The following is a 25,410-nucleotide window of genomic DNA, read 5'->3' on the forward strand; positions in this document are numbered from 1 at the left end:
TTTGACCTGACAATAAACATTCTCAGGCTGGCATTTGCATCGGGGAGCAGGCAGGTTCAGCCCTACCCCTCTCACAGCACCAGACTTCCAGGAATTAAAGGCCATGAGCAGCCAGGGAACAACCACAGCCTGCACTCACCTCTCTGCAGGCTCATCTCTCTCCACCTATTTCTTATGCAAGTCTGATCAACTGTGCAGCTCTTTCACTCCCTTTTTGGGGTGGACCCCCAAAAGGAGGCAGAGCCAGGAGTTCACCTGTGATTGCACAGCATACTTTGCATCCTTCACTTGCTCACCAAACCTCCCTGCACAGTGTGTGGGAAAGGTGGTGCCCAGCACTGGGATCCCCAGAAGCCACTCTGCTGAACTCCATCTCACCCAGGTTAGTCAGTGAGCTGCACCCACAACAGGAGCAGGTGTCGAGCCCAGGCGGGCCACAGGAAAATTACACTTGCAAAATCCCACAGAAATCATATTTCTTAACCTTTATAGTCCTCAGCCTCTTATTCTCCCTGAAAGATATCTTTAAGTTTGAAGATGTGAGAAAACAAAGAACAGAGAAGAAAACACAAGAAATATTTGCTTCTCAGGCAGAATAATCCTTCAGTTAGTTGCTTCACTTAATCAAAATTATCAGCCTGCTAAAGAAAGCAGAATCAAACACACACATTTTACTGAGTAGAATATGTATTTCATACATCCAATGTACCTGAAAATGGGTTAGAATTCTGCAAAACTATTTTAACAAACGCAATGAACTGATTAATAATTTTTAATAATTCCAGTAAAAACTTTCAAAACATTACTAGTGATTTTGAATGTGAAGGTTTTTTTTACTTAAATCTAATATGCTGCAATAGCATTTGTTGTAATATTCAGCTGTCAAAGAATAAGCTGAATGGAGACAAATGTCTGCTGTGGCATAGTCCCCTCACTTCTGACATTTCCAGATTTCCAATGACTTCACCAGAGGCCTCACATCTTAAGGACCTTGATGGATTTTTCCTCATGAATTTCTCTAATCCTCCTTTGAATCTTTCTGTGTATTTAACATCCAAATCACCACCCAGCAACATGCTGCATTTCACAAAAAAGCATGGTTTGTGTTCTTATGAACCTCCAGCCTGATAACTTTGTGACCTTGGGTTACCATGAGTGAATAATCATTGCTTAGTCATCTTCTCAATAAGTTTCAGAACATGTTATTATTCATCCTGTTTCTGTCTTTTCAGATGCCTCTTCTCTGAGTTTAAATTAGTTCAAGTTTATTAAACCATTCAACATGGCCCATGTTACCCCCTGGCCAATCCTGTTTTTCTTGAAACCTTTCTAAGTCTTTTTAAACCTTTTTGAGATAAAGAAGCAGAGCTGTACACAGAATGGAAGGTGCAGGTGTATGTATATGAACATATATTTATCTGTAGCAGTTTTTTGCAGGAACATATCAACATCTTTTGGTCTTCCACTAAACATTATGCTATCCACAGTCTTTTCAAACTGTCTCTCCTTCATAAGTTACATTAAGAAGTTCATAAATTAAGAAGTTAATTTGGAGTCTATTATCCTAAAGGTAAAATTTAGATTTTCTCTTCTGACTTACTTGGATTTATCAGTACTGAATTTGAGCTGCAATTTTCTTGCCCTGCATCTCAGAACCATGGCTATCATTATCTGCTGCAGTCAGATTATCTATTATCTATTGCTGGCAGATTCACTTGTGACTACTCTGGAATCGTAAGTGAACTTTGTGACCTCACCATTCACCTTCCTTTCCACCTCATCTATGAATGTATTCAACAGATGCATGGACATCAGAATGAGTGCCAGTAATGATGTTGTCTCATTACTGGCTTGTTTCTGCATTGCTTCAGCAACTGGGCACAAATTGCTTTCTTAAAACAGGACAGGGAGTTTGCTCTTCATGACTCAGGTTATGGAGACTCATAACAAGTGAGAATTTATGTTAGTGTGGGAATAAAGGGAGATGAAGGTAATTACCTCATGGAGGTACTTACCTATGGCAGTGGAATAGTCATGACCTATTATGGAGCCTTTATTTATCACAGATATGATTTGTCCCATGTAACCTACTTAAAAAAATAAAATATTTGGTGCTCAGAATTACACAGTTGTGCTTCCCCTCCAAAGTCTGACATGTACAAATGAAGACTTCTCTTTCCTCTGCCTGTGAATTGACTTCTAATTAGTTTTTATGAGTTGTATTTGTGCTTAATTTTCTGTGAATAGAAACTAATTTCTGGCCTCCAGTGCTGAGGATCTGCATCTGTTATCCTGATCCTTCCAGGACCACATTTCAATGTGGAGAATGTGCTGACACATTCACCCCCACACAACCTTCATTCCCAAAGTTGGATGGTGAAGTGTAGCTGTTATAATGATATCATTACTTGTTTGGGAAAACTTGGACTGTTTTTCCTGGAAGACTCTTAAAATGAGGTTCCAGAAACACATTACCCTTTGTGTTTTTTTTTTCCCCTCCATGAAACTGTGAAGGAAAGACATTATTGAAACAATGGCATTTGTATGACCACTCCTTTCTCCAAAAAAAAGTGAATTTGAAGGTATACCTATAGCAAAATTACCAGTTTGGACCTGCTGTACTCAAACTTTTAGGTGGCTTGGATCACGAAGAAAAGAGTGACATTTGGATTGGTAATTCTAAACCAGTAATAATGAGCAGGAATCAGAGGCAGAAGTGAAAGGGCTCGTGTGAGTAAGCAACAGTTATTACTGCCTGAACACAAACCAGCTCATCACAAATCACATTCAGAAAAGCATCTTTCCAATTGCAAGAGCAATCTCCAAAAGCAGACATATCCATTACAAAAGGGAGAAGAAAGGTTCAGAGAAGAGCAGTGTAACCACTAGAAACACTCAGAAAGAAATGGATTTGAACTGAATTAAGGTCAGCAGAAGGGGCAAGAAAAGGACTGCAGTCTCATTCAAAAAGCATTTCAATATTAGAAGGATTATGATAAATATCTCCAGAGACACTGACATAAAATCTGTATTAAAAAAATACTTTCAATGAAGTACACTGCAAATCATTATGAATATTCAAATTCAATCAAACTAAAATGAAAGAGACTACTCAGGGACTCTGTATTTGAATCTGAAAAGACCATTAAAAGGAAAGAAAAAGAACTAAAATGAGAGAGAATAAATTTGATCTTATAAAAAACTTCAGGGAATATTAAGTAAGCTTTTCACCTACGATACAGAAAAAATCAGACAACAGGATTTTAAGCATCTTAATATGGTTAAATTATGCTCCCTCAAGTTTTGCTGTTTATTCTGGAAACAGAGAGCTGTCTGTTCACCTCGAGCTGTTCAGGATCATTTATAAGAGAACCAGATATGCTCAAATGGTAGGAATGATAGCAGGAAAAGACAGAGTAATGTTCTTCAGTTTGTGGCAGATTTTTTACTGTGCTAGCACTGAACAAATACTGAGAAGAGGAATAAGGTGTATCAGTAGTTTAGGACAGAGACAAGTCTGCTCACATCACTGGGGATAAGACAGATGAATATTATAACAAATGCTATTGCAGCATATTAGATTTAAGTAAAAAAACCTCCAAATTCAAAATCACTAGTAATGTTTTGAAAGTTTTTACTGGAATTATTAAAAACATGGATATTTTCTTAATCAGTTCATTGCATTTGTTAACATAGTTTTGCAGAATTCTAGCCCATTTTCAGGTACATTGGATGTATGAAATACATATTCTACACAGAAAAATGTGAATGTTTGATTCTGCTTTCTTTAGCAGGCTGATAATTTTGATTAAGTGAAGCATCTAACTGAAGGATTATTCTGCTTGAGAAGCAAATATTTCTTGTGTTTTCTTCTCTGTTCTTTGTTTTCTCACATCTTCAAACTTAAAGAAATCTTTCAGGGAGAAGAAGAGATTGAGGACTATAAAGGGTAAGAAATATGATTTCTTTACATGCAAATATTGGGTCTTTTTCTTAATTTCTGGTCATTTCAGGTTTTATATATTCATAGACGTAGTTGTGAAGATCTGTTTAGTGACAACAGCAGAAAAAGAGCAAAATAATCCGTGCTCAGCTTTTCAATAAAGCTACAAGAAAACAGTGTGGTTTTATCTGTACAATCTCCCCCACTACTGACACACACACAAAATTTAAAAAAGAAAACTTGAAAATGTAGCCTACAGCTTCTAAATGATATCAAATTCCTGAAAAATTGCTGGCAAGTCTGTGGGAATACACATGAACATACTGCAAAATGTTTGGTGCTGCATTTCTGGATATAATAAAATATCTATATACAAAAATGGAATTAAAACCAAGAAAATAATTATTTTTGCCACAAAAAGGAGCCAAACAGATCCCTGAAACATACTTCAGATAATATTTTTGAGCTAATCAGTGTGTGGACCATTTGTATATTAGAGTTTATTTTGTTTATATGTTCCAAACTAAGAGACTACACTGACACTTTTAAGAAAAGAAAACAAATCCCGCAAAAGGATTTTCCTGTGTTGTTTCACTTTGGATCTGGGCAGTGTGTGCTCCTCTCTTGAAGGTAATGGAAGACAGTGTCATTGTGAACAGATGTGATAACCCCATGTCATATCAAATCATACACACACACACACACACACGCATTTTAATTTGTAGCTCACATCTACTGAAATATTCAACAGAAGGTGCCCTCTGATCAGGATTGTTAAGGGTTACAAGTCCAACTTTTTTTAACCAATGCTGACAATCACTAACTTCATGTCTTTGTCCATGAAAGTCCTTGCTTAAAACATTTGTCCAAATACCAGTTCTCTATCAATAAAAGCAATTAAAGCAATTGAATAATGTGCACATGCTGTCTTTGTTTTCATTAACTGAAACTTTTAACATACTTCAGTCTCTTCCCCTATGTTTAAATTATTTTTAGCACAGTGAGCCTTTATCTCTCCCTGCTCCTCTTGCCTGCAATCTAAGAGTTTCTGGTAGTCTCTTGAGCTTCTTGACACGGAAGCAAGCATGACATATTGCAAGATTTGCAGTGTCTGTGGTAGGGTGACAGACACACAGTGGAAAAGAGGCACGACGTAGAACTACCAGCAAGGCATTCCATAAAATCAGATTTTGCTTTTCATAGCAGATATTGTATGAGTACTGGATTGCAAAATGTTGTGGAACTGGGATGGTTAACACCACAAAATTAACTACCTATTAATAGCTGACTTTGTGTTGCTCAGTTAGAAGCATATGATTTTTTTCCTAGAATCCTTGTAGTTTGGAGTCCCATTTTTTCCCTTGAAAGACATTGCTCCTATTTTTTTCTCATTAACTTTAATTCACTTTGCACTTCAAACATTTGACATCTGCTTCCCCCCTTCTTAACATTTTTTTCTATGAAAAATATTACAGAAGTGTCTCCATGCCTTTCTTAAGCTATGGTGCAATTCAAAAGAGAAATGATTGTGATCTGGCTTTGGACATTGTAGGATCTTTTATAGGTCTATACTAAATATTCTTCCTTTACTTTGTCAAAGCCAATCAAGCAATGACCAAAACAAATGCTTTTCTGATTGAAGTGCATGTGTTTTACCTTTTGCTTCCATTTTACTTGTACTCCATTTAAACTTGTTGATCATCAGCCTCTCAGAGTTTTTTATAGCTTGTGTTGTTACTGTAGTTGTGCAATATGAAACAAACAAAAAATTTCCTATGCATAAAAAGATTTAAGAATATTACAGTAAAATCATGACAAGAGAAATTGTTTGAGGTAGTGAACACATCACTGAGATTTTGTGTGTTCTAACTTCCAAAAATTGCTTCATCTTGGATATGCTTCATATATGACTCCTAGAGTAGATGGGAGACTAATATCTGAAAATTAATTACTTCTATGAACAGCTTCTAGGAAATTCATCACATTGATTAATCAACATAATATTTTTCTAATCCTGTTATGATGATCTTAATAATTTTGATTTTTGTGGGTTAAACTACAAAGTTCAAGCATTCACTAGTTCAACTGATTCAGAGAATCTACCAAGATGCTTCTTAAAACCTTCTGTGGGTTGACTTGGCCTGGCTTCTCTATGGCTTTTACAGAAACCAGTGGCTTTCCTGTGCTAGAGATCACGCAAAATAACATGAAGAATCTGCTGGACCTTCCTTTTCTTTCTAAGAACTTGTAGTTTCTGTGAGCAGTCAGTATCAGTCATAGAAATGTCCCACAGATTGTAACAGGGAGCAGGGTAGATCATGGCATAATTTCCTTTGTGCTATTGTGTGAACTGTGCAAAGCTGGCAGTTCCTTTCTCAGTTTTAATTACAGAGACAGTAATTACCTGCATTGTATGCATTAAGTGAAATAGTCACAACTTTTTAATTAATTTGTCACATCTCACAACTCTGTTAGAAAGGCTTGCATATACAATTAGCTCAAATAAAACATGGAATACATTTGAATGAAATGTAATAATTTGACCAACGACACAAACAAGTTCATTGTTAAGAGTTGTATCTGGTAATACAAATGGGTCCATAGTGACTCCAACTCAGAGCAGTAAATTAATTATGAGAAATGAACTAATTGAACGAGGAAGATTACTGATATCTTTGGGAACCAGTTTTGTGCTTCTGTCAACCCTGACTGAACTTTAGATTAGAAGTTCTTGCTTCATGTCTGGTATAGGTGAAATACTTAGCTTTGTTAAAATAGTTAATGTTGGAATAACTTTTTTTTTTTTTTTTTTTAATAGTGGGGAAGTATGAACAGTTTTTCTAAGTCAGAACAGTGCAGTTCATATCATTAAAATTTCAAGAGTTATGGCTTCCCTTGATTTTGTTTAAGTTGAGAAAAAGCAGTACCTTTTATTGTATTCCTCTGCTTAATTACTGACAGTTTCTCTGGGGAGTTTCAGTAACATTTACCTTACACTTTTAACATACTTTCATCACAAGGTCTTCTGATTGCTTGCAGAGATGCAAGAACTACAAAACTATCACATCAGAGACTATAAGAGGAAGAAATCAATGGAAATCCAGACTTTTAGGCTCTGCTGCTGTGATCATTAATCACCTTCCCTTACACTGTGAGAAAAAATTAGTTCTCAATTTAATTTTAGTACTGAATGCTAAAGAGGCATTAAGAAATGCACTTACTTCTCTCTGTTGAATATGATGAATTCTTTCCTAACGGTTTCCAAGCACTGCTGCAGGTGTACGTTCTTTAAAAAACAGCATGAATAGGTTGATTAAAAAAGATGAGAAACCATAGACAAAAATCACAACAACACAAACAACACTGAACAAAAAGGCTTATGAATGAATGCTATCAAGAGGCATTTCGAAGACTCATTAAATTGGGCTGTGATAGCACAATCAATCTCATTCTTTTGGAAGAAGTTCCCCACAAAGAATTCCTGAAGATTTTTACATCTAATAGCTGTAGGAAGAACAGCTTGCATGAACATTCAAAATCATTAGGAATAGCAACATAATATAAAACCTCACTGGAACGATAATTCAAGTCTGGAAATTATTATTAATCTTCTTGGTACTCTTGACTGTTCATACAATACATCTTTCTACAGGGAACACATTACTCAAGAGTGGAAGAGACAGCTTTAACATATTTATAAATAACATGCCTTTTCACTGCATACTTTTCATTTTTTGGTAGTAGCAGCAAATAAATATTCTTTGTAACTATTTGTCCATGTGTGGGAAGTGTTTTTCGCAACTGGCAACACTTTTTCATACTTTAAATGAGCATCTGTGATAATCCTAAAAATTATTATAGCTTAAATATGTTGTTACTATTTGACTGAAATAAATGGTTGCTTTTCATCTTGCTTTGGAGATGAATTTATTTTATACATTTATGCAATGTATAAAATGGCAGACAGAGAGGTTGAGTCTATTTTCAGAGGTGATAAAACTGAATATAACTGAGTTTGCTTATTAGAGTGTAAACAAAATGCCACTGACTGCAGTCACAGTCCCCATCTTACCAGTGGGCAGGTTTCCTTAGCTCTGTCTTTGGATTTGTTTTTGGCAAGTCGCTTTTTCTTTTTATGGAGAGGCTTGGACTCTAAAATCATTTCTTCAAGTTCAAATGTGGGATCACAGTTCAGTCTTCCTTTCTGGTACAAAAGGATTCAAAGTTACTCTTTGAAGCATCGTTGTGTTTTGTTAATTTGCTTGGCAAGTGTTAACAGCAGTAATAATGAACCAGCTCCTCAATCACATCTGTAAAATGAAAACTGTCTTTTTAGGCCTTGAGTGATGCTCAAAGTTTAAATAAGGAGATAAGATAAAAATCGTATTATAAAGCAATTATAAAGAGTCAGATCCTCTTCCTAGTTATAGACAGATATATTCCTAGAGTGACTACAGTTATGTTACCCCAGTGAGAGAGACTAATCTGGCCTGGGGTCTTCATCAGAATATCAGTTAGTGCTGTAGAGCATAAATGACACCAGTAATGGTGCAGAAGAGATGGGGAGTACCTCTAAGGCCTTGTTGAAATCTGATTTTTTGAAGTGTTGCAATGGATTAATTTACTTAGATTTTGTCCACGAGAACAAAGGAAGGAGCAGGCCTCCTTTTTGGTTTGGTTTTGGTTAGCAGCATTTATATTAAAAAGGGTTCACAGTATTATGGAATCCCAGGCTGGAAAGGATCTCAAGGATCATCTGGTCAAACTTTTCGGGGCAAAACCACAATCCCCCAGTATGGACAAAATGGCCTAGTAACCTGCCCAGCTGAATCTTAAAAGTCCAGTTTTAGGGAATCCACAATTTTCATGGGCAGATTATTGAAATGGCTGATTGTTGTGAAAAGTTTTGCTCTTGTGTCCAACTGGAATTTTCCCAGGAGTAACTTGTACCCAATACCCATTGTCTTTTTCATGTGACTCCCTGTAAAAAGTGAGTCTCCATCTTTGAAGCTAACCTTTAAGTAATGGGACATGGTGATAAGATCTCTTCTAATCCAGCTTTTCTCAAGGCTCTACAAGGCCAGTTCTCCCAGCCTTTCCTCTTCTGGCCTATTTCCCACTCCTTTGATCTCTGTGGCCCTTCTCTTCACTCTCTCCAGCCTGTCCACAGCTTTTTTGTGTAGTGGGGACCAAAACTGAACACAGTATTCCAGGTGTGGCCTGGCAAGTGCTGAGTAGAGTGGGGCAATGACTTCCTTATCTCTGCTGGTGATGCACTTATTGATGCAACTCAACATCTTTGCCATGGCAGCACCCTGGTCACTCACATTGAGCTTGCTGTCCACCTGGACCCCCCAGAGTTGCTGGAGCTGTTCCTCAGCTGAGTAGATCCCACCCTGTGCTACACCCCTGGACTATGTTTTCCCAGGTTTAAGACCTTATAGTTGTTGAACTTCATAAGGTTCTTGTTAGCCCACTCCTATAATGGTCTTCCTGTGGGGTAGTTGTCCCAAAGTGTCCACTTCCCCTCTCAGTTTGGTATCATCAGTGGACTTCCTCAGGGCACACCTGATCCCATCATCCACATCACTATTTAAGGTATTGAACAGTGTTGGATCCCTGGGGGACCCCGCTTGTGACAGGCTGCCAGTCTGAGAAGGAGTTGTTTTCCACCTCCCCTGGGTGCAGCTCATCTGCCTGTTCCCCACCCATTACATGCATCACTTCTCTATACCATAACACATAAAATTCTCAAAAAGGAGCCTGTGGGAAACTGTATCAAAAGCCTTAGAGAAATCCAGGTAAACACTGAGAATAACTTGCCCCAAATCAACAGAGCAGGTTACTTTGTCCCTGAATATGATAAGATTTGGAAAGTACCATTTGTCCTTGGTGAATCTTTGTTGGCTTTTCCCAATCAGGTGCTTCATTCTAATCTATTATTCTTTTTCTCTTCTATCCACTTTATTAAGGTTTTCCTTACCCGTTACACACATTGCTTAAATATTTTGGGTTCTCCATAAAAAAAGTTATGTTAATTTGTGATACTTGAAGCAAATTTTAAGGTTCTTTGTTATACTAGGAAGTCCTTCACAAAAAATTTGCAAACAGTTTGAATTGTGTAGTGGAAGATGTTAAAAGCAAACTGTTTTCCTCTGGGTCTTCTGAGAGTTCAATCATGCCATTGTCACTGTCAAGGGGAAAGTACTAAAATAAGTCATATATAATGACAGATATTTTTAGTAACGAAAGCCACTAAGCAGTAAAATCATATCAGAAACTACTTGTATAATTTGTGGTGTCCTACAGTGAAACATTTGCTTTAGAAATCTCTCCATCATTTTTATTCCTAAAAAATTCTGTATAATCTGAGCATAATATTTAGACATCTGATGCCTTTTCCTGCATATTATCCAGCCAGCTTTAGTAGAACATATTTGGTTTTTATTAGTGGCATTTTACAGCTCATTTATATTTATTAATAAATAATTCCTCAGGCTTCATCAATATCAGTTCCTTCCTTGAGCATCCATAGTTTTTAGATTTGATTGAGTGCTTAAAAAATATATCACTTTAATTCTGAAGCTTTAAAAATAAAAGCAAATTATATTTAAAAAAACCTCTACAACAATTTATGACTCCAAGCTGAAAATGAAGAAACCAGCTAAGCCATAAAGAAACACATGTGCTAGTTAAGTAAGAGCTATGTTTATGGAATCAAACTATAAGGGAGACATTAAACTATGTGACATTGCTCCCATGGGCCTCCCGTGTGCCCTCCTAGCTGTAGAAGGCAGACAAGCTCCTGACAGTCATGGCAAGCTGTCAAAATTATAAAACTCTCTGGTTTCGAAACACTCTGCACATCACAGGGCCCCAGTTCACTTTCTCACCAAAGGCTGAAAAATAAGAAATATTTTGTTGCGTGGCCCCCAATTAATCAGTGAAAGTTTTGCTGATGCTACAAAAAGAAAGTTCCTGGAAAATGTGTGACCAAACTTGGTCTCATGAAACAGCAAAGTTTTTATGAAAATAAATGCTGGGCTAGAAAAGACACTTTGAATCTCACCCCACTGTTTTTCCTGACACACTTGATCAACCAGGTGGAACAAGCCCTGCAATATCAGACTCTTCATGGAAGAGTCTGCTAGAGCTTGTAATGGGACTTTCAGATTAATCTGGATAGATAAATGGAACATTGTACTCCTACTTCCTTTTCAATGTAGAATATTATTTTGCTTCACATATTACAGATTTCCCCTTTAGTTTTATAGATGCTTGCCAAAACACAAATAAAGTGAATCCAAATGTGAAAAGAAAAGCTGTCTTGGCAGAGTCTGAGACTCTTGGAACCCCATGTATGTGGTATCTTTGGGTATGGGGAACTGGATATAAAATCTCTGTTGTGAAGGTTTCCACATGCTGACAGTTGTGGATTAAACTTTTAGCTGGGAGTAGGAAGTGTAAATAATCAGTTGGGTTTTGCCTGAGAAGCAAGTCCACACCTCAGGTGTCTCAGAGAGCAGCTCTAACTGGAAGAGAGGAGAAGAGGAAAGTCGGTCTGCCCTCATCTTGTAGATCCACACCAGGAGAATGGAGTCCACCAGGCCAAGAAGGAGCTTTGTTCTGCATTGCTTTGCTTAGGGCAGTGATCTGAGAGAGTGTAGGGAGGGAACTTGGCACAGCACAGCAATTATTCCAGCTGCATGGACATCAAGTGAGAGTGAAAGAGTCACGGCCTGGTAGAGATGACATTCACCTCATTTTCTCTTGCACTAGGAGCTACAAAATGAAAGGAAGGAATTTCTCCCCAGGTGAACATTGCTCTGGAGTGCCTGTAAGAGGGGCCTGTCTTTCCCTTCTCCTGCTGTGCTTGTTACCTGCTGTGTTCCTGGCCTTTCTCCCAGTTCCTGAGGGAGACCCTGCTTGCCCACCCACAGCTTTCTTCTCCTGCAGGATGTTGCTTCCAGAGAGCTCGGGTGAGGTGCCAGGAAGCCCAGTAAACACAGAGAGCAGTGTCTTGGCTACCTTTGCTCCATTAGGCAATGCTCTCTCTCACCTTCAGCTTCTGAAGAGTTGGATCCTGTTCCCATCATGTTTATCATGAGCTCTAATGTGCACCTGGATGATGGCAAGGTCTACCTATTCCATCTTCTTCATCTTTATTTACAGTTGCATAAAAAAACCCAGAAACAAACCTTGGTATGCTACCATTACATTGTTTGGACAATAATTATAGTGCAATATGACTGAAAAAAGTGAAGCAGCATATTAACACCACAGTCATTGCGTTTTATTCATGGCCCTCAAATACATTTAATAATGTATTATTATGGCCCTCAAATACATTTAATAAATACATGTAATACATTTTGAAAATAATCAGAAAGGAAATATCCAGAAAATATCAACAAAATGGGACCACAGTAAAACCAAATGCACCAGATTCCCTCACAGAATTGGAATGTTTTATTGTAAGAAACTGTCACAAAGGAAATAGGTCAGCCTATTGGAACACTATTTTTTAAGTGAAAAAGTAAAAAAAAGTAACAGCCTACTAGGATTTGAAAGGGTTTTCCAAATGTTATTCAAATGTCTAACTTTCACAGCCACAACAGTCTTCTTAGTATCCTTTGTCTCAGAGTTAACTCTGACAATCATTTACTCTAACAGCTGAAATGCAAAGTCTGGAAAAAGTTTTATTTGGAAAGGAACAAAAAGTGAACCAAGGTTAATTAGTTTTTGTTTTGATCTATTGAAATGGGACAAATTCTCCCTTAGCTGTGACTCAGTAAATGAAAGTAGAATCCAAAGTAAATCACTGAAGAGAAATAAATACAAGCATAAACAAATAAAATGGCAGTGATAATTAAACTGGAATTTACAAACACTATTCACCTGGAATATCGACTTACGTTAGGAACAAAGCCTGGGGTCACAGTTTTCTCTAGAACAGCATCCCAGTTGACATCAGCCAGGTATGGAGAGTTCTGGATGTCTGCAAGGCTCGACAGGCGGCACTCTGGGTCCTTAGTGAGGAGCTGTGATCGAGCACAAGGCATTTGCTAAGGGACTGGATGCCATATAGAAGAGAAATGTATTCCATACACAAATCATATGATACATATTTTTAAGTAAGAAAATGGCTAGGGAATCTTCTAACAGATGCTAGGAGTCCCAATTTAAAAAAAAAAAAAAAGAAGTAATAACTCATTGGATATGAGTACAGTTTATTGCCACCAGATGGCTGTTGCAGGCATGAAGTGTATAAATGTATGAGCAGCAGAAGTCTGCTTACAAATACACAAGAGCCCACGCAAAATGAAACACCACAGATCAATGACACCCAACTATTTGTATTTTCTCTTTAATTTTTTGGAAGATACAGTAACACTGAGAATCCTGGCAGCAGTTAAAATTATCCACCTCACTGCTCTATCTATTCAAAAGTAGATTGCTAATGGCTGTAAAAGACAAATACTTTTTATTACTCTATTCAGACATTCACAAATATTTCCTGTTCAAATATCAATATTAATGATGTGAAGTACCTAAAAGAGACATTATCTTTGTGGTGTGGCCAGACAATTAAAGCAAGCAAAAAAATGGGATTTTAGAAAGAAATTTTTTAGGGTTGGATGCATTCAGAAAGAGCCATGCCTTACAGCTTAGTGATGTTTACAGCAAAGTGGCTTGACTTTTGTTGTTGCAACTATAGCAACCTGGGGCAGGAAGAAATACAGCCGTTTTAATTTCTAATCTCCCTGTCTGGAAACTGCAGCAGAAATTCAGAGGGCAGGGTGGGTCCTTCCTTCCCTCTCCCACTTGCACATCCATAGCTGGGGGGAAATGGGGCCAGGGCATAGATGAGGAATTGCTAACCCACAAACTTTTACTGTCACTAGTGAATCAGCTTTAAAATAAAAGAAATATTAAATTTTTACTTCTTTGAAGCCATGAAAAGCCTGAGTCTGAGCCTAAGAATACTGCACCTTCTGAAGAGAAAATATGGCACCACTCACATTCAGAACAGCCTAGAAATAAGCTCTGCTCTCTTATCCTTGAAATGTTGACTGCCTAATGTGTGTGTTTTTCTGATGCCTTTTCCAGTGTTGGAGAGGCTTCTGGAAGAGAACAGAGGCCAGAAGGTATTTCTGCTTTCTTACCTTTTTCAGTAGTGCTATCATGCCCTTGCACCATGTGGATGAGTAGTGAACTCTTTCAATCTTGAACATGTTGAGTATCTCGTCAATGGGGGTGGCTGAATGAATTTCATAGGGCCTCTGGGATAAAGTTAAACAAATATCAAGTCAGCAAGGATGGATAACAGAGCGCAGACTATTCACATCTTCCTGAGCTCAGTACCGTTTATCTTGAAAATATCAAAACCACAAAAACATCTTATAACAATTTTGAGTCTAATCCTTTGTGTGTGTGCTTTTTTTTGGTTGTAATGAATGTAATTACTCATAGATGCATTTCCTCTGAAACTTTTTCTCTCATGAAAGGAAGCATCAGTTCAAATTAGATGAATTAATAATTTTTATCCTGGGGCATTCTATGTGAAAAGTGGAATGTTTACTATTTTTTGCTTGTAATACTCATGATCAGTTCTTGTGACCTAAACTGACAAAATAGAAAAGAGGTGGCTGAAAGGAGATTTGTCACCCTAATTTTGCTGAGTAGTAGATAAAGAAACTAAAAAAAGCTTACAAAAGTCTGTGTTAGAATCACTGTAAAAAAGAAGACTCCAAATCCCAATCCTTCTTTGCCTTTTTTAAAATCCAAAATTAGCATACTACATGGATCAGCTGTCATGTGTTTGCAGTGCCTAAATTCTTCTATAGATGAAGAAAAGCTTTGGTCTTTGCAGTGCTTTGTTCATGAAGTTTCTATGTTTTATCTTTATTACATGCAGAATTTGGAAATAAAGTACTACATATAAATTTACATTCATGTTATTTTCTGTGCACATACTTGTATGTTTGAAGCAACTTGTTATAATTATACTAAATGTATTTTTGTAAACAAGGACAGAGAGTGGATTGCTTGTGAATTAAGTTATACCCAGCAGGTGATAAATAAGTGATATGAGATCTGCAGCTAAATGCCACCCTAGCAGCAGTGTGCAAATTAATGCATCATAATTCATAAACAACATAAAGTCACCTATTAATCCAATATCCTGAACAGCAAAGGGCAGATGCTCTTTACCTTGACTAAGAACTGAATCATCCCTTGACTTTTGCTGGTATGTACTGGTAGAAGATTATAATTTAAGAATATTTCTAGGTTTTAGTTATCTAATCTGTTAAGGAATTGGAATCACTCTTCATAAAGCCCCAGGACATATTCTTATTCTGGGAAGATTCATGTACATATTTAACTTTCATATGTATGAAACTGGAGTGTTCTAAACAAGAACTCAAGGAGGGTCTAAATCTTTTTACTTTCATTCACATTCAGTTAGCCCATTGTTATTTAGCTATACCATGTCCATATGAATTCAACAGGACCTAAATGTCTGCTTTAAATACATAATTTTCCTGAATTGGGTTCAAACTTGTCATTAGAAATACTCTGTCATATGCTTTTCCCTACATGTGGTAATGTTGCCATAAAACAGCTATTAAAAATGAAACTTTTACATGCTTTTTGTCATCTAGAAGCAACCTACTGCTGACTTAACTTGATAGAACAGTGTGAAAGTAGGATCCTTGAGACAGAATATACACCAATTATTGAAAATGGCAATTAACTCTAAAATTGGCAACTATAAGGAATTACAAATCATTAAAAGTTTTTCTGTTAAGGATGTTTCTGCCCATGCCTTTTTCCTGACAGGAAAATCCCTAAAGTTTACCTTATTTTCAAGATTATTAGCATCCTAAAATCTTAATTTTTTTGAATTTGCAGAGATTTTGAATATTTTTATTAGTTAATTTGAACAATAAATGGCCTTTATAAGTTTGGTCTTTTGATGTCCTTCATACCTCTATCTCCACTATTTTCCAACTATTCAATCCACTCAAGGGTCCTATCCCTTCAGTTCTATTTTGTGGAAAAAGAAAAAAAATCTGGTTTGCTTTTGTTCAGGATTTTTTATCAAAGTTTGTTTTTAATTTTTCACATTGCAGTGAAAGTCAGAATCTGGGAATCCCACCTACTACTCATTCCTTCACTCTCTCTACTGAATTCATGGTACATGCATTTATTTTACCATTTTAGCAGCTGTCTGTAGCTCAGGAACAGACTGACATGTGGCACCATTTGCCACGTAAACTGTATGAACCATTTGTTCATACAGTTTAATTTCATGGGTTTTGTGAAAAGATCGATGTTTGATGCACAGCTGTATGAATTTGCTTTTTTTCTTGTTAGCTTTTTTATCAGCAACTGGATAAGGAGAAAAATGTACCCGCAACTTACTGAGAAATGTTAGCTGTACTGTGGATAACCAAAAAGTGGTGCAGAAAGGTCTGTACTGGGCACAACACGCTCCTGTATCTACAAGGTCACTTCAAACAGAACATGGTTTTGGCTGCCCAGCAGTGGGAAGCCAGAGATGAGAATGGCTGGAATGCCTTGAGCACCCTGAGCAGCAGAGGCAAATAAAACCAAAAATTCAGCTCAATAAAAAACAACTAATTTTTACTCATTCTTCTTTTACTTATCACCTCTTGAATTCAGGCTGTCAGCATCATGCACTATGTACAGCTCCGAGGTGGAAAATCCAATTTGTGATGTTTCTTGTTTGTGAAGCTCCTTCCTTGCTTGCCTCCTGCTGTTCCCTGCAGTGGCAAATGCCAGGCTGCAGCTGCAGGAAGCGCTGTGTGCTGTGGCTGTGCCCTGTGCCACAGCCTCCCCTTTGCCCAGGGCTGCTGCCGTGGTGCTGGTGGGTGGCTCTGAGTGCCCACCCATGTTCTGGGTGGCACTGGGGCTGTGTCCTCGCTGCTGGCCAGAGCTGTGGGGACCTGGAGGGGCAGGGGCTGTGTGCCTGCAGGTTCAGCTCACAGCCCTGTGTGCAAACTGTGCCCTCACAGCCATCTGCTGCTCTGGCAGATGGGGCTGCAGAGCTCGCAGTCGTTGACGTGCCTCGGGTTAAGCACATTTCCTCAAGCCACTGCTACTTCTCTTGTCATCACTTGTGTCAGTTTAGGCCCTTTCTGGACTAGAAAAATTTAAAAAATATACACGTTTTCCTTGTCCATACAGTGGTGTGGGCTGCCCAGCCATCTTCTGGCTTGCTCAGTAGCGAAGAGCTGCTCTTCAGGAGAAAACAAGCAGCTGGCTTGGGTGACTTGAGCAAGTTCAGATACCAATGTTTTGTTTTGTTTTTTTTTTTTAAAAACCCTAACAAAAAGTTGATTCAATCTCAACTTTGCTCTGTTTGTAGCAGAATGACTTATTCAGGAAATACTGTATGGATCTTGGCAAATGGACAACATTCTATATAGTTTTTCATTTATTAAAGTGAATTTGTCACATCAAAGCGATCTTTTGTGATTAGTCTTGGGAGTTCAGCTTTCATTAACAATCATTCATTGCTCTTCTTCCTTGGAGACACTCACTGGTGCAAAGGTTGATATAAAACCATCAGGATGTTCTCTTAATTTACTGTGAGTGCAGCTAGAACTACCATCTGTGACTAGGACTGAGGATGTATTATGCTTATCACTGCCAGGCTTCTCCATTCCAGGAAGAATGTCAGTCTAAAAACTCCCAAAAGTTTGAGAATTATGGTAGAGAAAAATTGATAATAATTATTAGTTTGTTGTTTTTGTTAAGAAAAATGTTTAATACTCCTCTGCTTTGAGAGATGAAACAGTCTTCGCATGGGAGAGATCTTTGTCTCAGGAGCATGAATTTTATTGTTTCTATAGAAATACAAAATAGAATGGCCAAATTTTAGGCCTTTGAAAAATGTAGCTTCTGAAGCAACAATATGCAGACACTCTGAAATTAAATTTTCCATTTAAAAGTAGGAATAATAATTATTCTTTATTTCTTCTTTCCTTTATCTGTCATCCTACATGAAATTTTGAGATTTTTGTGGGATGGATTGTCTGGCAAGACAAGGTAGCAGAACTGCGTTAGTGTCATAACATAAAAAAGCATACTGCAATGCAATAAAATCCCCTTTCCAAAACAGGAATGAAAAATAATTTAAAAACCCCAAACAGCTGCTTTAGCTACATCATCATCCTGAAATAGTGACTAAATTACTGTTTTCCATGGGGAATAGTAAATATTTAAGCAACTGACTGAAATCCTTTGAACCAAAATGGAAAAGAATTTTCCATTATCTTCTGTGATATTCAACCATGCCCAAGAAGATTTTCATTAAGCTTATTCACATAATTGATTAGATAAGAAACAAATGCACTGGCAGATAAGCATTTTCTGTAGTTGGGCCAAGCATCTTAGGATATTACAGTAGATCTCTTATGGTATTAGCCAAGAGAATCAAAGATACAATAGAGTCTGAAGTAACTCAACTTCTATTTGAAAAAAAAATACCATTGTTTGCAATTCAGCATTATAAAGAAGCCATTAAATATTAGGTCTGTCCTTAGCCAAACTGAGGCAAATTTTCATAATGTATTTGAGTATGAGTGAAACTTTCCCAAGAGTATTTTCAGCTGGGAAAGGACCAGGCCAGCATTCCTGACCTGGGCCTTGTACACTCAAATTTTAACCTGAAGAGTGCACTCAGGGGCACTGCAAACTTGGTATTTTTGTTAGATAACAACAAACTCAATCATTCTTACCCAACCCCTCAGTAATTCATATGCTGTAACTCCTAGTGACCACCAGTCTACAGGGTACGAGTATCCTGGACCTCCATCCATAAAAGCCTGGAACACCTCTGGAGCTAAAATAGTGAATCAAACCAAACAAAAAAGCATTTCATTAAGGTTAGAACATGGGCTGTATTTCACAGCTGAAAAATGAATAAGGACTCAACAAACTGGAATGGATTTGGAAGCATCGCATTTTCAGGGTGTAGTTTCGGTGCCTTGTTTTACTGATAACAAGCAACCTTCACTGGTGAGAGCATTTCAAAAATCAGCAATTTCATCTATTAATTCTTACCTGGTTCTTTTAAGTTTTAAATTATGTGACTAAAAATAGTCATAGGAGGGGAATTCTTGGTCTGAAGTGTGACCTAAAGAGAACATTTAGGGTAGTGTAAACATTTTATGGGAAAATATCTGCAAATGAGGTGATTCCTCCAGATTGATGAAGTTATTGAATGTGGTAAATCTCACCCTTATTCTACATTTGGGTAGAACTAATCAGACAGGCTTTAAAGGTATTCAATATAAGAAAATGGTACTTAAATAGAAATCCTGACACTGAGAAACTGTAATGACTGGAAGAAAACACTGTCAGTGAAGTAATGACTTCCATAAGAGTAACTTCTGTGGAGGAAAAGAGAATGTATGTTCAAAACAAGGATCCACTTTGTCTAATTTCATGAAAAAACCTGCACAAATATTACTGTAATTTCTTCAGAAATGAGTGAATATGAAATGAAATGAAATGAAATGAAATGAAATGAAATGAAATGAAATGAAAACTTGGTCATGCTTTTCTAATGATTTAACAGCAGAATCTCAGTACACTTTGTGAAAACAACATTTTCACTGGACATTTTCTAGACAACAGTGTCCCCAGTCACAACATCTGAATTACAATTACCATGTGAGCCTCTTCTGGCCATGACATCAAGTCTGATGTATTACATTACTCCTTATTACCACGGCTTCATTTTGTGATGAGCACACTGCAGTGAATGATGTAGTCTGGTCACACTTCTGACTGGCAGTTTGGGATTTGACTATTTATGGCACTTAGAGAAGTACCTTTAATAAATGGAAAGGCATTCCTTTTAGAGGAAGTTTTGCAGTGTTTGCGTTATGGATGGCAACCTAATAATTTACAACTCCAGACCTGACTTAATAAAGTCTTCAAGAGCCAAATATTATAGAAGATTTCAGCATCACATTAGTTATGGCAAAACTCTAATCTGTAGAAAAAAAAGCAGTGAATGTATAAACGTGATGTTATAGTCTTTGACCAGCAGGATCATGTCCAAGCATGTTTGGTATGAGATCTGCAGGCACATAAATAAACTTTTTTTCTGGAATATATGTGTTTGGAGAATAGATGACGAGATTTCCTCTGGCAGAGGAAAACTTGGGCTGTGATCCAGTATGACATAAATCAACAATGCCATAAGAGTCACTACACTGAGTTAACTCTGTCTCACCTCCAGATGACATAGCTTCCCTTGGCATGCTATATCTTCATGTGTATTTCAACACTTATTTGCATGCTGCTGGTGTGTAGGCGCATCTTACAGGTGTGCAGTCTATCAGATAGATAGTGAGAGCATAAGCAGGATATTTTTTATTACTTTAGTCGATCAATGCACTTAAATTGCACAACAGGCACCAAACTTGTATTTTTAATATCACCATAGGAACCTTGTAGTGAAGGTTTGCTTGATTTAGCCCCATTTGTTACGGTTTTTGCCCACTGTGCCAGGATGATGTACAATATCTCATTACAGAAAATAGCCCTTTGGCATTTTTACTGAACTATGCAGGTATAATACTGGTTTCTCTATTTCTTTTATAGCTTTAACATTTTAATAATGAGACAGATAACTATCTGATTTCTGTGAGATAGAGGTGAAAATACTTTATTGATGTAACCCATGACATTGCCAGAATCATGCAGCTGTTTTGCTAATTGAGTGACAGAGCTATTGACTTTTATTTTATTTTATTTTATTTTATTTTATTTTATTTTATTTTATTTTATTTTATTTTATTTTATTTTATTTTATTTTATTTTATTTTATTTTATTTTATTTTATTTTATTTTATTTTATTTTATTTTATTTTATTGTTCTAAAATCCTCGAGGTAAACTTATCCTACATTAAGCAGATCAGCAAAAAATGCTTTCTTTTGCCCTGGAGTTTTGAAGCTGTTTCCTCACCTTAAGTCAATGGCATTCTTAGGTCAGGACATGAGGAGTTAAAAGCCCAATTTTTAAAGCAGAGAGAACCTTTTTGCCCTCTTTACAAGCATTATTTTCAGTCCAGCAGGAATGCCTCTCTGCATTCCATCAGCTCCAGTGAAATGGTTGTAAACACTCTCTTCCCATGATGGGAGGACTGGCAGAGGGTGCAATATGATTTGCAGTATCCCATACAGGTTTTTCTCAGGATGAAATCTCAAACATGTTCAAGCCAAAAGACCTTTCTCTAGTTTGACAAGGCTGTTAAATACCCATTTCATACTAATCTTGTGCCTAATGTGTCTAAAAGTCTTTTTGAACTGAGATATTAGGTGCAAATGAAGGTTATGTGCACACTTCCGGAGTTTGCCTGCTCATTCAGAAACAGAGCATGATCTTACAAAAAAACAGCAAACCCTCCAAGTCATAGAATTAGCCAAACTCTGAAGAATTAGAGCTGTGAAATACAGGACATAATATTAAGTTTTCCTGTAAGAAGTAACTGTGCCTGGAGAACCATTTCAGAGTGCCAACTGGTCAGGATAAAAGCAAATAAAAACTCTGAAATGAAAGATGAAAGTCTCCTTTGATTTCTTTAACATTGTTACCTAAATAGACAGTCTGTAATCTTTTAAAATTTGAACTTGATTCCAGGGTCAGCTTGGAGAGCCATCCTGCAGCCTGCTCTGGGTAGATTCTTCCAAAGGGAGATGAGATTTCAGCTTGCCAGCTTGGAGCAAGGGCAACAGCTCTGCTGGGTGCACCCGCTGTGAACATATCCTCTCTTGCCTACCAGATTTAGGGTGAGAACAACACTTCATCTTTATCCCCATGCATCTACATAATCTGAAGTATTGTGCCTTCAAGGGTTTGTGTGAACAAGAGTGAGAATACCTACAAGAGCAAGAGTTTCATGTTTTTCCTTTTTCACTGAACAAATGCTTTTCAGGAAAATAAATGGGTTTAATATCAGGTTTGATCCTGCAGTTTGTTTTGGCCAAGAGATGTATTTACAGTCACATGCACTTAGGGGAAAGGCAATAGATGTTTGCATGGCAGAAACTCAACTTTTAAACAGTTAAGATAAATCAAGTAACAGCAAGTTTAGCAGCAAGAGTAAATTCAAAGAAAAGTAGAGGAGTGTTGCAATTGGTAGATCCCACAGGTCCTCACAGCTCCCTTGACTCAATTTCTTTGATTTGCTGGAGAACTGCATATTCCTGGAGCTGCCTGGAGAGTGACTGAGCAGCAGGAACCTGCTCCAGCCTCACTGCTCAGCCTGCTTTGAGCAGAGCTGGAGCAGAGGCTGCTCGGGGCCCTGCTGTCAGTGCTCACCCCACAGTCCTGGGATGATGATGAAGCTCAGGCACCCAGGGTCCCACAGCACCCGTGAGAGGGTGACAGAGGCCAGAGAGCCTCCAGGGGATCCTTACAGCTTCTTCCTCTTGGCAGTCATCATCGCCTGCATGGGCTCCTCCCCTCTGCTCACATGCTCAGGCGCCTGGAAAACCTGTCACCCGAAGAACTGGGGACTTTTAAGGTCTGGAATTCAGAAGCAATGCAGACCTTTTGTTTGGGTTACTGCTTTTCATGTTTCACAAAGTGTGATCTGACACCTTTCATGCAACTTTTTGAAAATGGCAAAGAAACACTCTTTAAATACCAATGCCATTCCAAGATGAGACATCTGTACTAATTTTAACAGAGCAAATAAAATCAGGAATGTCTCTTTGTCTTATATAATAATGATTAATTGCACACACTGACTTTGGCAACGTCCAAACAAAACCTCTTTCTATTGTTTCTTTTCTGTATCTATATTTTTCTCTTTTTCTCTTTTCACTTTCATGATTTTATTGTTTACCTGCTATGTTTTCTTGGAAAGCTATATAGAAGAATCCACATTTGTACTGTATTGTGTGCTTCAGTGCATTTATTGGTTGTCTCCAATACAAATTTCCAGTCAATACGTTTTCCCAACTAATAAATTAAAATAAATCGTCTTCAGAGTTGTATCTTTTGATGGTTTTGCACTGTATCTTTTTAATAATGCCATACTACTGCAGATTGTAGGAAGCAAATAAATGGTTATTTCTCTCTAAAATAAAAGCACACTAGAGGACAACATGTGAACAAATTAAATGTGAAAGCAAATCTAGTGAGTCTGCATCCATCTCAGAAGCAATGGGGTATTGGAATATCCTCAGTCCTGTTCTGTAGGTTTGTGCAAAAGGGAGTAATTTCTGACAAATCCATTCATGTATATAACTATCCACTTGAATTTTCATACCAGTTATATGATTTGCAATGTGAATTATGTAGATGATGCATCTCATATTTTATACATATTTTCCTAGAGATCCATAACAAAAATAAAGTTTTAAAAAAGGAAATTTTATGTAGCTGGTTGGTAATTATATACCTTTATTTGTGGAAAGATGTTAGTATCTAACAACATGATTAATGAGCTTGAAATAAAAATATCAACTTAAATGCAAATAACATTAAACCAAATTTTCATTATTTTTTCCTATTGTAAAATTACATTTTGTACAAAGAATAAAATATTTTAAGTAGGGTTTCTGAAAATCTGCTGAGTATTCATTGCTATCACAGCTTCATAAACTGTAAGTGCTCTAGGTCTCTGAAATTCTGACTATTTTTGATTTGCTGCTCAAAGGTGAGTTTGAAAACACTGTCCATGATAAAATGATCAATTTGAGGTCTATTTTTTGGTGTGGTTGGCAAAAAGTAGCTGCTGTTATTTCTGATGGATGGAACATCTACACACTAACAGATCAGTCTATTTAAGCAACAACTTGCAAGTCAGTCTTGCAAGATTGATTACCGTAAGGATCTGGCTGTCCATGAAAAGCTAAATATTGCCAATGACATCTGGTCACCATTTCCTTCACAATGTCCTGTGCCAGTGTTATCAGTATGAGAAACTGAAAATGAAACAAACAAAAAACCCTAGTGTTTTTGTCTCTCTCTTTTTTTTTTTCATTTTTTTTCTTTTTTTTTTTTTAATGATCCAGTTTAGGTGGATATGTCTAAAACATTTCTTAGGAATGAAATCCCTGACCTTGCTCATCCAGTTGTCAAGCTACAGCTCTCATCTATCTGCACCTCAGCAGGGACCCTCCATGTCAGTAAGGAGAATCAGGGGTTTGTGGTTTACTGGAGGGGTTACAACACGCTCTGCAGTAGTCATTGCAGCACAACACACTTCAGTGGTGTGGGTCTTATTGCAATGCCTGAGATGTCAGATTAGAAAACACATTCCAGCATCGTTAACTGAGATTCAGCATCACATCCCATCACCAGGTATCATCCTCCTTCCACATATCAGTCCCTGATCTTGGGGAAAAAAATTGTGTATAAATTGATATATACACATATATACAATACACACAGCATGAGCAATATTTTGATTGATTAGCACAGGACAAGCTGTTAAAAGGTTAGATGTTTGCAAATTTTAAACGTGGGAATGATGATGTACAGAAGACATTTATAGTTTCTCTTTGCTGAATCAAGCTTAAGGCATGACAGATTGAGCTGAATAAAAAATGAACTGGAGTTTTCGAATAATGTTCCAAGAACCTTGAAGTGAGATGTTTCAGTGAAATAATAATTCACTGAATAATTCACTGAAATAATAATTCAGTGAAATAATTGCTTTCTCAGCACTGTGATGAGAAAATATTAATTTTCACTTTCCCCTGAGAAATAAAATCAGGGGTCAATAATTTTTCTGGATCATGTTTTAAATAGAAAACAGAAATCAAACTACAATAATGACCAGTGATCTTCTATCCAAGTAGAAGCTGTTTCAAGAGCAAAATGGAAGAAAACAACTTCCCTCTCCCTCAATATAAATGTGGATTTGGTAAACTATGAATTTACCTCCTAGTGTTTACTTTCTCATGTGCTAAAAGGGTCTAAATTATAATGGTCAGCCTTCTGACTCAGAGCTTTGCACTAGCCAGCTGCTAACTTCTATTTTATGGGGCAAAATGCTGCTTAAAGCCTGGGCATGCTGGGATGGCAATTTTCTAGCGTGAGGTTTATACTTGTTCTAGCCATGTAACTGATTTTGCAGCATTATTCACATTATACACCTCAATAGTTTTAATACTCATATTTAATGCAATTATTCAATCAAAGTAAATAATTTATATACCATTACCTGAAAACAGACACGGCATTTAGAATGCCTTATTAGTTTTCCATATGGCTATATAACCTCTCCTGCCCTTATTCAGCGTGCTGTCCTCATACAACCCTCTGCTTTACTCAGCCACTGAACAGAACTCACTCCTTGACCTTGCACAGAGGAGCCCTTAGTGGCTGAACATCTGGATCAGCCTCAGAGAAACAACCTGGAGTCGCTACCCCTGTTGAAAGCAAGCCCAGCAGCAATGAGCGTGC

The 25,410-nt window shown here is 37.3% G+C and overlaps 1 protein-coding gene across 1 annotated transcript in view; it reads right to left on the minus strand.

Moving 5' to 3' along the window:
- Window positions 1–25,410, minus strand: part of STK32B (serine/threonine kinase 32B) — a 158,577-nt gene that overhangs the window by 11,502 nt on the left and 121,665 nt on the right. The window contains exons 7-11 of the mRNA XM_063401606.1: window positions 18,715–18,818; window positions 14,110–14,226; window positions 12,859–12,984; window positions 8,016–8,147; window positions 7,165–7,229 (exon numbers count right to left, since the gene is read on the minus strand). Coding sequence (XP_063257676.1) covers window positions 7,165–7,229; window positions 8,016–8,147; window positions 12,859–12,984; window positions 14,110–14,226; window positions 18,715–18,818 — 544 coding nt within the window. The remainder of the gene's footprint in view (window positions 1–7,164; window positions 7,230–8,015; window positions 8,148–12,858; window positions 12,985–14,109; window positions 14,227–18,714; window positions 18,819–25,410) is intronic.

This window comes from Prinia subflava, chromosome 7 (assembly GCF_021018805.1).
Source record: "Prinia subflava isolate CZ2003 ecotype Zambia chromosome 7, Cam_Psub_1.2, whole genome shotgun sequence".
NCBI lineage: Eukaryota > Metazoa > Chordata > Aves > Passeriformes > Cisticolidae > Prinia > Prinia subflava.